The sequence below is a fragment of the Pagrus major genome, chromosome 16, assembly GCF_040436345.1.
Source record: "Pagrus major chromosome 16, Pma_NU_1.0".
NCBI classification, from domain to species: domain Eukaryota; kingdom Metazoa; phylum Chordata; class Actinopteri; order Spariformes; family Sparidae; genus Pagrus; species Pagrus major.
Window position 1 is genome coordinate 24,364,482 of NC_133230.1, and position 18,031 is coordinate 24,382,512.

Sequence of the window (18,031 nt, forward strand, 5' to 3'; positions counted from 1 at the left end):
GAGTAATTTTACTTCAGACTAATAACTGGAAATCTGCGAGGCAGGAAGCATCATTAAGCAAAAACACTAAGTGAAATGACTCAAGCAGGTGATATTGCCAAGTGGGGATGGAGAGCATAATTTGGTGCTGATGGCCCACAGATGTAGTTTATGTCATGAGCCTGAAATACCCACTCTTTCACCAGTGTGTTGACAGGCTTTTAACCTAAATATGTTTATCATTAGATGTGCATCATTGGTCAGCCGCCCACAGCTGATAACACGAACCTGATGTCGTCAGGAAAAAGGTATTTCATCATTCTGCAACCAAACTGACCCCTCACTTGACTTATCTCCCATGTACAGTTTTATAGAGAACATTCTTTGAAGGCTCTCCTTGCAATAAATCATGTTAAACATGACAAATATTTCACATGGGAGCATGGGAAGTGTTCAAAGTGAGTGATTTATGAGGTCTTGAAAAAAAGTGTGACATGCAGCTGGAGGATGGACTTCACAAGCAGAATGAAACTGCTTTTCACTTTATACACACACACACACACACACACACACACACACACACACACACACACACACACACACACACACACACACACACACACACACACACACACACACACACACACACACACACACACACACCTTCTGGCATCGTGAAACTTTCCATGAGTCAGTACTGAGCTCATGAGAGTCTCGTTTACGCTGCACAACTTGCTCCACAATCCACACCAAGTTCCCATGCAAAACCTCAGTGGGAGAAACGGATGAGCTGGTAAGCAGGAGCCGACCACGAGAGAAAACTCTGTTTACGCTCCGTGACAAATCACAGGGTTGATGGTGTAAAGGGAGTGTAGCGGTGAGCTATTACCCTCACTACACCACTACGAATTAGAACAAGGTTTCCTCCGCTTCCTTTGCCGCTTCTGTCTTTACATTTGGTTTTGAGATTTGGCGTGTCTGGCATGTGAAACTCCCTTCCTCCTTCCTTCTCTTCCTCACAGCCAACATCCCTCTATAATAAAAGCTGCTGTGCTGCAGACTGGAGTCAGAGCCAAGTTAAAGGGAGGGGGAGGAACAGCACAAATCAACACCATGTTTGCACAGTTTCCACACTGCGACTCTGCTAGTTAATATATAATCGCTCGGAGTCATGACATAAATCTCCTTATGCACATCTTTAGTGCCAAAATGAGAAAAGTATGACTGAACTGACAGTTGTAGTGAAGGAATACAATCTGACTTATCTAAGGACTTGACTACACTTGACTTCAGCACCAGCTCAGCTCCTACCCCAGCTTTGATTGACCACTTCAGATACTGACTCTACAGGCAGTCATTATCTGTGGCTGATACCACACACCACATGTTTCTGGGGAAAACAGCGCTAGTGGACCACTCGCTGACTTTGTCAGAACAAGCCATGCAGAGGAATGCAAATGACCTGGTCAACTTGCAGGTCTAAGATAAGCCGAAGTCCTGTGCGATGTAGTGCAAAGTGTTTCCATTCTGCCTGTCACTCTGGACAAACATGACTCGTGATCCCTCCACTTCATCAAGTGTGCACAGACAGGGAAGAATATGCCTTTGTCCTTTATTTACCAATTATGATGCTTTCTAAATATACTGAGTAATAAGCAGCCATTACCATACAGACAGTGTAAAAGCAGAGTGTCGGTTATTGCTCGGTGCCACAGAGTCTCTTAAGCATCTGCAGACATTTATAACTAATCTCTGAGGGATCTGCAGCCACAGTGGCAGAGCCATGCCCATTGCTGTGCCACACTGTCAGATGTGGAGGACTGTAAAGTGTCTGGTATCAAATTTAGCCTTTTAAAACACACATACAAGATTTCACTTAAATCTACTACAGGGAGATTTTAACCAGTTTTAAAACAGTCTCAATTTAATAGTGATACTTCTATATGACCTGCATAAAATTCTAAATGCGTGCCACTGGGAAGGATTATGAAATTGAAACTATTTTTTTATTGCGAGTGCTGAGGATGAGTTGAGGAGTCCAATGGCCTGAGGAAAGAAGCTGCTCTGTAGGATACTTCGGTATTGCCAAACGCAGCAGAACAACTGGCTTATAACATGACATTTAACGCTGGCCTTGCTACCAAGCTTTATCTTGCTGGTGGCTTATTATTGCGAAGACATAACACGATGATGGGATGTTGATGACTCAAGCTTCTCAACCAAATTTCTGTCACTGAGCAACCCAGTCTTTTAGCTATAGGATTACTTTACTTTGTTTCACTATCATAATATTACAGTTATTAATCTTATCTTATCTCAGCGACAAATATATACATTTCCTCATTTTTATAAAGCCTGTAAATAGCTATGTTTAAAAAGAAAAATATTAATTAAAATATGTTGTGACTTTCTTTCACTCACAACCAAAACAAATGCACGAGCTAGCCGGATCAAGATCTTTTAGACAGGAGACAGCGGTGGTGCTCGTATCGCTTTTGTCCACAGGGGCCGCCGGAACAAACAAAAATTAAAATACCTTGTAGCTGCTTTAAAGAAAGCATGATTAGGCTGTTTTTATGCGTTTGTCTTTATACAAGTATTTGTGTTCTCTCTTGCGGTCGTCCTATTTTGTGTCAGGGTTGGTTTGCATCTGTTGGTTGTACAGTTGTACAGATGCCTTTGCAGTGTCAGCAGTCATTGCCTTGATGGTTAATAAGGGGAAAAACAACATGCATGCACATAACTAAAATAAATGTCTTGTCACATTCAAGCAATTTTCCTTTCAGCAACTAAGACTGATCAAAGATAAGGGCAGCTTTCTGACTGCTTTAATTTGTTAACTTTATTGGGGGGGGGGGAATAGTTCTTGGAATTTATCCTTTAAGGCCAAAATGACGTTTTGGCAATCACTGCAGGGAAAGATCTATAAAAAGAAACCACCGTAACAGCAAGCAGCGCATACTAGTTTAAACCATCTGTTTTCTACAGAATTGGCGAAGGCAGTCACATATAACATCTGCACTCAAACACACACTTTTGAACACTCAACTCACCCGTTAGCGTTAAATTACTGCTGGTATCAGTGACAACTGTTCTTTAACCACTTGAAGGAGGAGCAGCACCCTGATCACAGTAACCACAGCAGCTAAAATGAATAATACAGGAAATCTTTAACGAGATGCAACACGTGCAAGTTAAAGTCAGATTCAGCTAACGAAGACTTCACGTTGTTCACATAGGTCACATGTGAGGGAATGGTTGCCTCACATCTCAATAATTTGAACTCTATTTTATAATTTTGAAGCAGCATACTTGTCTTCATTCACAAAAAATTCCTACCACTTCTTTTCAACAGCTCAGTGGACAGACCTGTTAAATCATAATGTGCACAGAGAGGTTGCACAGCTAAATATAGGGTCCAGAACAAAGTTTCCATTTCAGCCAAGCCATGGATTTCCACATTCACACACCTCAATTTTCACAAAGTATACTACCTCAACAAAACACAACATTCTCCTTTGTTTCAGCTCTGCATCAATACAGTTGTTAACTCACAGACATAACCATTAACCAAGTCAAGGCTACAGAGATAGTATAGTATTTGGACTACATTTCAGACAACCACAATGATTCACTGCAGTTCCATTTCAGTCTCAACAAAGTCAACATCAAGAAAGTTAACTAAGTCTGTAGTGTGATCCTTAATGGATTACATGATATCAACTTCTTGTGTGTGAACAGATTACTAATGTTGTTGCTGAAGGAAAAATGATTGGAATTCCAGAAAAAAACCCTCCCGAACCCCTCATTGTAATTCTTTGAATTCTAGTTTCCTGGCTGTTAAGCCGAGGTTAACATTTACAGACAAAGGTGTGCTAATGCTACAAGCATGACCTTCCCTTCTCTTTTGTAACTTCAGTGAAACCAAATCCCCTGGACAGTGGTGCACTTCGATGCAATGCTGCCGGACACTAAAACAACCTGTACCCAAATAGTTCCAAAATGATGTTAAACGTGAAACACATAAACATTTCAGCATTCAAAGGTTTAAAAACAATGAGACCTATGTTATATATATTGTTGAGTTGTCTACTTAGATTATCCCAAGTGTTTCCAACAATGTATAAACCCAGAGAAATATCTGTAATGCTATTTAATGTAGCATGTTTACATTTTACTTTCAAGGAAACATCAGATAATAGAGGGTGAAGAACGAAGACGGCAAGCAAGACTAAACATAACATGAATAAAACTACAAAATGCATTACCTCGTCTGGAAGAATTCATGTCAGATAGATTTTTTTTTTAATCAGCAATGATCCCACACTACTTCACAATGTCATCAAACTACATCCATTGTTTTCATTGTTTTGATTAGGAGACCGCCAGCGGGAGACATTAGATATTGTTTGTCTAAGAAAAAGTCAAATGAAATAGCTTCCTATTCCGAGACCCTCAACTTGATGATAAAACCAGTGCATGTGAGGGTTATGAATGATAAAGAAAGGGGTGTCGGGCGTACAACAGGTGATTTAGGGGAAAATGCTTCAGTCTGTTTCATCGCTGAAAGCAGACAGGACATTCACTCACTGAGGGGCTCCATGACTAATCAGTCTAGAAGTAATAATGTGAAAACCGCACTTGTTTCCATTTCAGCTTATCATGCAGTTAACAATGCAGACAGTTCTTACACTCGTCTGCCTCTGACATCATGGCTGTATGACTGACAGGCAGTGCCTAATAAGGCATTTTGGAGGTGAATAGAAACACTGAAATGAATACCACAGCACCTGGTTATTAACTTTTTTTAAGAGCCTACAGACACGTATACGACAGAGATGATCTGTATCCGTCTGAAGTTTCTGGTGTACTGCGAACAAAGCATTCCTTTATAAAGAATATTCTCTGGCGTCTGTGCTTTCCAACTAAAATATTATGACCTTCTCTGAGAACAAGATAAGTCACAACATGCAGCTATGACGTTACTCGTTGGTTGCAAAACCCTATGATGATGTGACTCGCATTTCTACATCAGTTGATGCAAACCAGCCTCCATGCAAATTATACTCAGGACAAGTCTTCTTTTCTCCGACATCTCAAACTGCCCTGGCCACATATCCATCTTCTGTTTACTGTTTTGCATTCATGACAGGCTGACATAACACAATGTCTACTTGACTTATGGCTTAAGGAAACAAACTAGACACAAACAAGGGTAATAACAGCGTTAGTTGAAAAATTACAGTGCACAATGGAAAATGTTATAAGCGTCTACAAAAATAGCAACGGATAATAATAATCCCTGTCAAGTTGAACTGATTGTATATTTTACATTTTTTTTTAGAGCAAAAGTATGTATAAATGGCCTAATTATTGTAATTTATACATGTTATGTAATGTGTCAATCCTTGTATTACCTCAAATACAGCAGTAATGAGATCCATCCACCAAAGCAAGAAACCAGAAAGAAAAGGGTGTTAAAGTCCTCAGTGACTTCTAGATCATCATCTCCAATCCCTCCAACTCCTGTGAGCAGACTTTTGATATGATGAACGATGAGTGTGCACTTCACAGTTAAAGAGCAGCTGTCTCCGAGAAAGACACACCTTAATGACTGTTTCAGGTGAAATTAGGGCCCCAAGACAAAATTCATTGTCAATTTGCCTAACGAGACTCCAAAAATAACCCAGAGTTTGCGGTCTGATCCTGTTTCACGTAGACTATTTTGTCTGGCTTGTGGCCTTTTGTTTTCTAACCAAATCAGGGGCAAAGAAACAGGAACAACACAGCCAATATCCATGTTCAGCATGCAAATATATATCCTAGCTGCAGGAGCTATTAGCATTAGAAAACAGACTCTCTCTCTCTCTTCACTGGAAAACTGATGGCAGATTACAGGCGCCACACTGAAGCACCTTGACTCCTCTTAACACTCTGCCGCCTGTAGCAAGTCTGTCATTTGCATCTTTGTTAGGCATTAGGAAACAAACAATAAGGATAAGAGTGACAGCACTGTGGACAGAACATCTCACTGAAAGATACAAGCCCCTGCCTGCTCTGTTAGTAACGATTCACACAGCCGCTCCTCCTGCTTGATTCACACTGACTCACGTACAAACAGTGACGAATTTGAACCCAGTGCTCGATGAATCACATCTAAATCCACCTTGTGAGATTCCTCTTAACAGTAACTTGACTACACCTGCAACTGCGTGATCGATAACTGTAAAACTGTGCAATATTGGTAATTTCAGTGGTTTCATCACATCTGGGAGGTTTGTTTCCTGGGTGCCTAGCACTGTCTTGGCAACATCATACATTACTTCAATCCCCTTAGGACAAAGAGTTTTCTTTTTACAAGTTCTGGTAATATGTGATGCATCTACACGTCACATTTACAACTTGTCTTACAACATACCCTTATCTTCCTTGAGAAAACCATACTTTGAGGCACATTCTTGCTGTCTTTTCAATTGTTTTTCTTCAGCGTGTTAGCACAGAGTTACTTTTTTTGGCAATTCCCACTGGCCATAAAGAGGACTTTTACCTCCCACATTAAAGCATGTGGAAAAGAGGAAAATCCTGGTTCCTAATTGGTTGATTAGGATGTGCACTCACAAGAAAGAAAAAAAAACAACAACTTCAAACTGGCTCTTAAGGAGACTGCTAATCTGCTAGGTCTTTCAGAGCCAAGTGCACAGTGTGTGACCCTGTTTCCCTCAGGGGGATAAAGAGGGAATCATGTTTTGCAGTACATCTTAATAAAGCCCTTCCGCCCCTCGAGATCCACTCTGAACTTCCATCTTTAACACCCGTCCACAACCTCTGCTACTCAACTCCTCCCCAGTTGCTGTTGGGAGACATGGAGGGTAGTCTTGCTCTGATCCCCTTGGGAAAAACTCCTCCCCACCTGGCAACGGTGAATGGCTGCCCCTCAGGAGGGCAGGAGGCACAAGTATAAGGGGTGCCTCCGGGATTAGGCCCCTGAGTCTTCAGAGACCATTATCAAACAGCATGAGTCAGAACACTGGAGATTAGACACCAAGACCAATGGCCTGAATTGATTTCTTATCCCTTGATAGAGGCAAAAATGTAGGTCACTTCAGAGGTTTTCTGCTTCATAAACAGTCCTTCATATGTCCAAGATAGTTTGATTTACACCTGTCTTTGGCCTCACAAGGAGCTTTTAATGCTGCGTTAATCATTAGCCTGAAGGTCGGTCAATAAACCGCAGCGGACAACAGAGGCTGAGCACACATGCTCACAAACTGAACCTGCATTCCACACCGACAGTCAAGGTCAAAACGTTATGCTGGGAAGTTCTGGGGGAATTCTGGTGTTTAAAAATGAAACTAAGAGTGCTTTGTGTAGTCTACAAATTTCACTCATTTACTGTAAACATCAGGATGCTTTTGTTAGATTTTTGAGATTCCTGAAATGCTTGTTTGAAAGAAATGAACTCTTGTATTAGACAACCATCTTAGTAAAAAAAGGCTCCTCAAAATTGTACTTAAGTACAGTACTGGAGTAAAGTGTACTTGCTTAGCATCCATCACTGGTTATTCTAATTTCTAACAATAAGATTTTTATCATTACTGCCAATGTATATCACTTCACCAGCATTTAAGTGTGATATGTTTCAGAGATGCTGGATTCTCAAAGTAGCAGTAGGACAAAACTCCTCAAAAACTCAAATTTAATCCCATAAACCTTCCCTAAACTCGGCCGTGGCTCTTAAAGGATCCAGCTGTGCCAGCTGACCTCAGTGCATAGGCATGTGATGATCCACTTAGGAAACTCCTCTATCAACAAGCCCCCCCTCTAAGAGCCCTTCAGGCACCAGCACACAACACAGCTTTGGATCTATTCAAAACTTACATTTCCTCTGGACATCACACACCATCTGGGCCCGGAGGTGTGAGTCTATTGTAAACTTTACCACCAATTTGATAGTCTACAACCAAACTGCTGTCCTGTTAGCACCTCTCTGCAGAGTCTGGTGGCAGGACAGCTGTGTGAAGTGTGGCAGGGAGAAGACAGTTAATTTACTTAACATCAAGCTGTTTATCACAAGCAGTGTTATAAAGGGTGTGATGTCGTTTATCCTCTAGTTTAGGCCTTATTAACACTTACTGTACACAGCAGTCAAATGAGGAATTTGACAGTTTGATACTTCCGTAATTGTCTTTTGTGTACTTTACAAAACACAGAAGTGTTTTGTCACGCTACAATAAATGACAAGAAACAGCATTAATTTCATGAACTTTTACAATAACATATAATCACCATTATTATTAAGCCATGATTGTGTTTCCTGTCATGTCTTCCATGTCACTAAAGTATTATGCGCTGCATGCCTGATTACAAAACACCAACTGAATGTTGAGTGTTATGGAGGAAGCTGATAAAGAGTTTTATTGATTCAAATGAGTTTCTAAGAGGCCATCTAACAGGAACACTCGAAGCAGGGAGCCTGTAACTAATGTGTGTAATCCAGCGGAAGAACTCTATAGGAGGAATGCCATTGTGGGAGGCTATAAAATAATTTACATTGAAATAAATTCTTTTGTGAGGAGCACGGGAGTCTGAACCAAACAATGAAATGAAATACAGTGGATGAGGAATTCTATTACAATAGTACCCATGTTATGTAATGATATAAACAACCTTATGCAACACTAGTAAGACATTTTGGACATATAGGATGTGAAGAAACTGGAATTGCTGCAGGCTCACCTGAGGCTGCCTGTGATTGAAGCTACAGGCAATTAAGCAGAAAAAGATTTCCAGTCCAGGAGCTCCATTGATCAACCCACTCAGAGACGCGGCCATCCCTGCCATCATATATCTATGTCCACAACCCTATGCCCAGTGGTCTGGAAAAGCTGCAGTGAATGGAGATGATCCGTCTGTCCCCCCCAAAACCCCTTTAAAGCTGTACATTCTGCACACACAGCTACATTCCTGCCTGGGGTTAAGTAGGTCAGAGGGAACTCTTATCTTTGAAAGAGATGCTTCATGCTGCCTCAGGTCTGCGGAAACCTGGCTGCGCCACTGTCGATGGATTGACAGGCTATACGTGTATTAGCTTTTTTAACCTGATATCTTTAAAATGTGGTATATGAGGATTATAATCATGCTTGTCCATGTTCCACCATGGAGATGGAAGCTTAGCTTAGATGGAAATAGAATAATAAGGGGTCTTATATAGGTTCCCGTCATCCAATTCCGCTGGAACAGTGAATTCAAAGTGCAGAACAACAAAAACGTTCAACAGCTGGAAAGAACATCTGGGTACATCTTGGAGGAGAGCCGAAAGTCAACAAGGGGGACACATTTTTTTCATTTTGCTAACAAGGGGGATAACGTTCCCCCTCAAAACTACCAAGGGTGCCACTGAAAGCCTGCTAGTAGGACTGCAACAAACAATTATTTTCATTATCAACTAACCTGCCGATTGTTTTCACGATTTATTGATTAATTAATTGTATAACATTCTCATCACAATTTTCCAGAGCCCAAAGTGACGTCTTCAACTTGATTATTTTGTCCAACTGACAGTCCAAAACCCAAAGAATCTTTATTTACTATCATAGATGTGTTTAGAAAAATGACTGAATGATTATGAAAATAGTTAAAAATGTATTTTCTTTTGAGAAACTAATCAATAAATCGACTAATCATTGCAGCTCTACCTGCGATCAACACTTCTTCTTTTACTTCAAAACTCTTCCAACCATCGAGATGATTCCAACTGAATCGTCACCACAACCTTGTTATCGTTTACCTTGACCAGATGGGGGGCTTCATTTCACCATAAACATTCCTCCTGCCTGTTAACCACATCCAATCACCACCTCACACAGATTACCAGCAGCCCTGCCCCTTAATTACCATCCATCCATCCACAGCAGGAGAGCTAAGCCAGTCACACTTTAACTCAAACTGGCCCACAAACAAAACCAGTCTGAAAATGTTTCAACTGCAAGTGGGTGTTCTGTCATGCCAAGGTGATTTCACACTGGACATCTGAGCTGCAAAATGAGCTGTGGGAGCATGTAGTCAGTGCAGCCTGGCCTTTTGAGGAAATAGAGACACAAATTTTCATGAGGGCGGCACACGTCTCCCCCAGCCAAAAGCCTCCTCTGGCCAAAGCTGAACCAAAAGGACAGGCGCAGAGGAAAAAGGGAACCATTGACACGCTGGTATTCTTCAGCCAAAGAGGAAGCCCAGTGCCAAATGTGTTCAGTGGAGACGAGAGGAGGCGTGGGGGCGGGTTGAGGGACAGAACAGGCAAACAGATACAAAGAGGCCCTGTGTCAATGCTGTGGCTCTGTGACTGAAGATAATGAACACTAAAATAATATGCAACTTGAGTTGCCCCCCCCCCCAAGCATACAAGGTCAGCACCGCTGGCTGCACCAGCCGTCTTGGCTGTCTGTGATTCTGACACATTCTGGTTTGATGTGCGAGTGTTCAGGGGTTTCGGCTGTTTGAAAGGGGCTTGGCCGAGCTCCACAGCCACACAAAGAGCCTCTCTGCCGGTCTGGACTGTAGGAGGGAAGTTCATTACTCTCTCAGCTCTGCCTCTACATTTCCTCTATTCTTCCATTTCAAGCATTTTTCCATTCACCTCTGCTGTACTGCACTGCACTGTGTTATGTTAGCACACTGTCCTGGGTAACCAGATACACCATAAGGAATACACCAACGTATTAAAACTCCATGTTTTAAGACTGGTCAATTCATAGGCAGCAATTACAGGAGCATACTGAATATGATTGCATTGATATTACCTTCCCCCATTGGGCCCTGGTGGAGAGCAGAATGGGACCCCTCTGGCATGGCACTCAGGCCTCTGGAGCTGACAAAACAAAACATGAAGGCTCAGACATAATCAAGGTACTTCATGTTAGAGCTTACAGTAGACACAGTTGGGTTCGCAAATAACAATTACTTTCATTATCATTTAATCTGCTGGTTATTTTCATGACAAAATCGATTATAGTGTCAAAAATTGTGAAAAACTCTCATCATAGTTTCACAGAGCCCTAAATTGGCATCTTCAAATTGCTTCTTTTGCCCAATCAACAGTCCTAAACCAAAAAAACTCTTCATTTAGTATCATAAATAACAAAGAAAATCAGCTAATTATATTGACTGAAAGGGATCATCAATCATCAAAAAAGTTTGCACAGCATGGGAATATTTATCATTCTTGGTGGGTTCTCATTAAAAAAAACGTTTTAACTTTTATTCCTTTGTCAAGCGAGCCATGCCTTTTCTACTGGCCTCACCACTGAAAGCAAACCAGCTTCGGTCTATTCAGGTCTTAGATATAAAAGGAAATTCTTCCCATTCCCCTGCTCACTGGTCTGCGCTTGCTCATGCCACTGGCTAATATAGTATAGCAAGGCTGGGACTGAGGTATGCACAGTGGAGGAAACTGTGATATGAACTCATGCTAATCAGTAGAGAAAGGGCAGGAGGGGGTTGGAATGATAACAGTCGAGCTAAACATGAATGTACACGCAAGAGATTTAGCAGCTACAAGGTAAATGTGGTGGATCTGACATTTACAAACCTCTCTGATAAGGCTGCAACAAAGAATTACTTCCATTTTGGTTAATGTGTTGATCATTTTCTTGATAAATCAATTAGTTGTTTGTTGTTGAAATGTTAAAATAATTTTGTGAAAAATGTTGATCACTTTTTTTTTTTAAAGGCACAAGGTGATGTCCTCAAATGTCTTGTTTTGTCTACAGTTTACTGTCATGAAGGAGTTTTACAAAAAAAAGAAAGTATTCACATTTGAGTGGCTGCAATCAGAATTTTTTTTCTTTAAAAATTACTCAAAAACAATTAATCAATGAACAAAAAAGAAGGCTTTTCATTTAATAGTTGACAACCAATCAATTAAATGGACTGTAGCAGCAATTCATGCAATTTGAGCGATATAAGTATCAATTATGCATCTTTAATTGATGTGTAGCATTTTTGAAATTGCTTTACAAAAAGAAATATCACTACCATAACTATGAATGCCTGCTGTGCGCTCATTCAAAAAGTGGGTAGGTAGGTACATTTTATATTATTCAGTCTTATCAGTATACTTTTTTTTTTTATAATTGTTACAAATGGATCAATGATGCATCAAAACAAGTTATTAGTGTAACTGTCCCGTGAGACTACAGGTTCAACCCTGGCATGTATTTTTCTAATCCCTCATGCCAGGCAGCGGTGCTGTTAATGATGAGGTGTGTCGCCTCTGAGCCACTGTGCTGCCAGTTTCTCACATCACTGCCCCTCTGGCTCCTTACAACAAATTAACATGGAAGACTGTGCATGAGAACTCGTCTCCCTGTGATTCCTGGTGAGCCTCTGGCCTTTTAAACATCACATTCTTGGGCCATCTAGATCAGAGGAGCGGGAATTCTTCAGGGATTAGGATGGGCATTGTTCCCAGTGCGTTGCTGTCCACTGTGCCGAGCTGACAGCCAGGCCAGCCGAGGCCAACAGAACCCACTGCCAGGAGGTTCACCAATTAAGATGTGCAGGAATGCAAGGAGGAAAATCACAGAGCTGGATCCACACATTAGGATCACTGCTTCACTGTAGGGTCCCTGCAGCTGCAGCCTGGACTCAAGTAGAGCATGTTTACTGGACAAGAAGGTCAGCCGCTATAAAACTGTTATTATTTTGTTTTCATCCACCAGCAAAGCACAACAAGCGAGTAGGGGAAAAAATCTTTTTCATCCTTTAAAAATGAAATGTGGGTTCTTTGTAGAGCTCATTTATTTAAAAGATCCCCTGTGGAATTTTTCTAACCATTTTCAGTACTTGGGAACACATTTGTTTGTATCTCACGATGCACAACGACATACAGCACAAAGTAAAAGTAACAGAAGTAACGCACCTAATAACCTTGCATGCACCAACAAAGGCAAGGATGAAGATGACTGTTAGCTAGCAAACACATGTAAACAATGCAAGTCTTAAACATTCTATAAAACTAATTGCAAATATTTTACAAAGAAGAACATTTAGCATGTTTGCGAGACCTCAAGGATACACACACAATTCCAATTGGTGAGAAAGACTTAATGTAAACATACATTTTCATTATTTACAACATACAATATTACAAAATATAACTATAAAACATCTTCAGAAAAGAAAATATTTCAACATCGCCATTTTTAATCTGACTGAAATCAATAACCTTGTTGCATCTTTGAGTGCAAAACTTATAACAAATGCTGTAAAACAAGCAGATTTATGCTCAGTCTTGGCAGCGCTGCTTCAATGACATTCTTCAAGACTGAAGCCTCCTCAAACTGCTTTTGACCAAGCTCGACCAATTGATTTTCAAGTGGAGGGTTCATGTAACCTGCAGTAGTAGTATTCATGTCGAGGGGCAGGTTTTGAACTTGTCTCTGAACTCCGAACTAATAAAATCCTCTCATAATCCCACCTACCGTGACCTATGAGCTAACCCCGCTTAATGGCCAGACCAGAACTATGCTAATCTGTCGTTGGTCAATGAGAGGCTAGACTAGGAATAATAGGCTCAAAACCTATATACACTGGAAAAACATTTTGAAGAACCAGACGTCTACAATGTCTTATCCAAGGCTGTCAGTGGATGTAGAAAATGTTTTGGGTGGAGAAAGTCAAAATGTTTAATAATCTCTGGCAGGACATGGTAAAGCGATGTAACCGACACATCTGGACAGAATTCAACAATAGTAACTCATTAACTTTCCCCTCCTGTTTGCTGACATATGGCGATTCCAAATCCTTGTTTTCCTAAGGAGGGGGCACGGCCAAATTTCAAATCCTAAAGAAAACACTACATAGAAGCCAACATTCATGCCAAGCTGGCCACCTGTGCTTGAACTAGCTGCCATTTCACACAAATGGAGAGCATTTGGTTCCCACAGCTGATGACAGAATTACCCGCAGCATGAACCTCCCGCATGGGAATCTGCAACTTGCCCCTTAATTGAAGACAGATGCTGCCAGAGCCAATCTGATGGTTATTAAAAGAAAGACCTGCAATGGATCGCTTCTTCAGATGGGCTGATAAACTTCCTTGTTCCTCTAATCGCCAGGCTTTACACTGATCCGGGCAGTCAAAGCCTGAATTCCTTTCTTTAAAACACAACAAACATGATAATTAACGGGGACAGATGCTGGCAAGACAGAGCACTTGTGCAAATAAAGAGAAAATTTGTCCTGAGTCATCACCATAAATGTGTTAAAAGCCTCACTCTGAGATAATACGCACAGACAAACATATACCTTGAACCAAGACCTCAGGCCTAACATGTAAAAGGAAAAAGGGTCCTCGGGGGGTGATGACTATCTGGAGCATTTTTCACCACTGACAGCCCATCAAGGTTATGAGAGAAGTGAAACCACTGAATGTGTCTACAGGGGAAACCGAAGGAAAACAAGACTTCTGCTCTCGGGGAGACATGCCACTTTCTCTGTCTATTCAGGAAGGGTTACAGAGGGCACAGACAAGTCACTGAGGATGTGGTCATACAGTATTAGTGCTGCAACTAACAATTATTATTCAGTTGCCTATTCAGCTGCAGATTATTTTCATGATTAATTGTTAATCTAAAAAAATGTGAAAAGTGCTCATCACAATTTCCCAAAACACAAAGATGCATCATCAAGATGCACTATTCCGTAAAAATTAAACAAAAATGTTGAAAAATGCCCTATTTCACAATGTTAAAGAAAGTGAGAAAAAATTCCTGGAACTGGACCAAAAGTTAATGAGGTTTATTCTGGGGCAAGACTCGTCCTCAATCTAAATTGGTGGAAATCCATCAAATAGTTTTTGTGTAATCCTGTTGACAAACCAACCAACCAAGCGACAAACAGAAGCAGGTGAAAATATAACCGCCTTCACAGATGTGATGAAGAAATGCAGCACATCCTGACATTTAAGAGGCTGAACCCAGCAAATGCTTGACATTTTTGCCTGAAAAATGACTGTAAAAATTAACCAATTGACAAAATAGTTGGAGACTAATTTTTTGTCAATAAACTAATCGATAATCATCTAATTGTTGGAGCTCTAGTTCCTACATGACCAAAAATGTTTTTTCGGATGTCAAGACTGCTGCCAATTAACAGGCTGTGTTTACATTTAAAACCTGGCTTGTTTTTCTAACTGTGGAGGAAAATTCCCATCCATCGACTGTGCTACTATCAATTGATGATGCTCACAAGAGATTACATAAAAGTTGGATCCAGCATCTGAATTCAAGAGAACTCAATCAGCCTTTTGTGCAACATTTAACTGCACTAATTGCATTTTCCTTGTGCGGAACAAGTTGATGGGAGGAGAAGCTAAAATTAGTCCAGAGAATTCCTGCTGCGTTTCTCTCTCACAGTCAGAAGACCTACCGCCTCACGCTGCATTCATCGAATCTGGAAGTATGACATAAGCCCCCTGGGATGTCTCTAGTCAGACATGGTGGTGCGGGTCCCTATAAGACACCATCAGTCAGGACGGATGTTTACGTTCAGAACAAATAAAAATCAAACCTGGAACAGCATGCAGAGGTACAAGGTCCAACAGGCTAACAGAGACAGAAGAGTCTTTATTATTTCAGCACTGGTCGCATGTTTATCTTGCAAGACCTCTCTCTCACCCTCTAACCCCGTCTACTCCGGCAGAAAATACCCCCTGAAAACAGCCTTTCTGTGAGTGCCCTCTTTCCCACATTACTCCTGCAGTTTGTCCCCTGACACACAGGCCCTGAGAGACTAACAGCTTTTCATTCACTGGGGAAAACAATCAACCCTTACGCTGTTGCTTCATCTTAATCAAATCCACAGCTTCCACAAAAGCGTTGCCAAAACCCTTAGATTCCCACAGACACACACACACAACATATGAGCCTTTTATTTTAGTCCACTGCATTTTGGAGCAAGCTGCTTAGATGTGGCGATAAGTGATCCATCCAAACGAACACCCACAGGGCACTGTGAAGAGTTTCGGCCATATGGTGATCCCATACCCAGGCCAAAATAGCCCTTAATGGGAGAATAATCATTCCCTGCTGTGCTGAAATAGGAGAAACAGCTATTTTCACCTCCCCATAAATTACCTTTATCCACAAAATGCATACCTGGCAAGTGAGGTTGTAAGTGCCATCTTAAATGGAGACTGACAAGCGAAGACTTCCAGTTCTTTTAACATTATAAATAATAGACAAGTTGTCCATTTAGTACTCCTCCAATCAATGGGGTCTGGAGGGGAGAGCGGAGGGCTGCTGGTTAAAATTAGATGTCTAGTTTTCAAATAGAATTGGAGTGTGCTCATTTTAAGGTGCATTACACCCCATCTGAAAGCAAACAGCTCCCTTGTGCTTCATGGGGGCTTGTCAACATCATAACAGCAAAAATGCAGCGCCAGACCTCCCTTGGGTGTCTGTAATGCTAAATCACTGATGCGCACGCTCTCACTTTAAAACAAAAACAAAGTTGACAGGTCCCGTTTGGAGTCGACCTTTAACTTTCACAGTGTAATCCTAGCTACAGCTTTCAAAGCTTCATAGTCTCATGAGATCCAAGTCTACCCTAAGCAGCATCAAGTAAGCATTGAACCACTAAATAATAAAGAAAGTGGCTGATGGAAAGCCCAGACGCTGGGTTTTAAAGTTATATGGTCTCTTCAGATGAAACCTCCCTTGCATTCTGCAGCTCTGGTGATTTTATCACAGCTGCAGCATACCAAGACTCGGGAAGAAGGAATAAAGAGCCAAGTCTGAGGTCCAAGATACACTCGGGCAGTTTCCTGTCTGGACCACCTGGAAGAAGGCGCTGTTTATCGCATTGAGGCAACATTTATCTGAAATCAATTTGAGACGTTATTGTCTGAAAGGTCAAGTGAGGTCAAAAGGAGAAGAAAATAGAACTTTTCACTGGTAACTGATTGATTTTGTCCCATTCTTCGTCAACAGCTGGTGGGGAGAGTCATTGACCTATGAACAGCCTGCATTTAAAGCCTGAATGTGTCTCACTGGGGTGCTCATTAGACAAGAAACAATTAGGTTTGCTGGGGGCCAAGTATGGGCACCGTAGGGGGCGGGAATGGGATGCAGGGAAAGAGGAAATGGCAAATGATTCAACTCCAGCATGGAGGTTAGTTGTCTCACAAGTCTGACGTGAATGCATGAGTGGAAAAACCTCATCTCCAACAAAGGGGAGAATCAGCTGATCAAAGTTCATTCAACTGAAAGTGTTTGGGTCCAAAGACAAACATTTCTTATCTGACTGAAACTCCTGCACCCTGCGGGGCTTATAGCTTAGAGGTTGTGAAATTACACAGTATGAAGCAAAAATGCACTTAAAGTATGCAGTATCTGTAGGTAATGCAACTTTGAAGGCGGTGGAGCCCATCATGATGTGTAATAAGTGATGTGTTGAAGTAATACATGAGAGACAGAGCTCTAAAGCGGACTCTGAGTTTGAATTCATAAGCAAAAAGACACGCATGCAGATATTTGGTACTTTTAATGAACTTTGAGGTGGTTTGTTTTTGGGTGAAAACGAGCAATATAACGTTAAACAGCTACATTTTAGCCCGAAACGCGCCTGACAAAAGCTAATAAAACGTGCAGTGTTTCTCAAAAACACAACATCAGTGTCGACACAGAAGAGAAACCCTCCTGACATGTAAAAGTGAACTCAACCTGCATCACAGCTAACGCGGAGTTAGCTCAGGTTTGGTAAAAGTTGTCAAAAGCACTTCACGTACCGAATTCGCCAACTTCTTTCCGTCGGACGACTTCTGTCCTCAGTAAAACTGCTCTCCGTAGTTTCTTGACGAAAAATCTTAAAGTTACTCCGTTGGTTATATTCTTCTTTTCACATGTTAAAAGCCGCTCAGACACACACACACATCCCACCGCAGGTCATCAGCTCACACTGAGCACAACACCCAAGCACTGCTGCATCTTTGAAGAGCTGCTGAGAACTGATGCTGCGTTCACGACCTGTCGGAAATGTACTAACTGTTAGTGAA

The 18,031-nt window shown here is 41.3% G+C and overlaps 1 protein-coding gene across 1 annotated transcript in view; it reads right to left on the minus strand.

The window, feature by feature from the left end:
* LOC141010099 (pleckstrin homology domain-containing family G member 3) overlaps positions 1-17,921 on the minus strand; it is a 34,286-nt gene extending 16,365 nt beyond the window's left edge. Inside the window, exons 1-2 of the mRNA XM_073482913.1 lie at positions 17,765-17,921; positions 10,776-10,843 (exon numbers count right to left, since the gene is read on the minus strand). Coding sequence (XP_073339014.1) covers positions 10,776-10,824 — 49 coding nt within the window. The 5' untranslated portion in view covers positions 10,825-10,843; positions 17,765-17,921. The remainder of the gene's footprint in view (positions 1-10,775; positions 10,844-17,764) is intronic.
* Between the last annotated feature and the right edge of the window lie 110 nt (positions 17,922-18,031).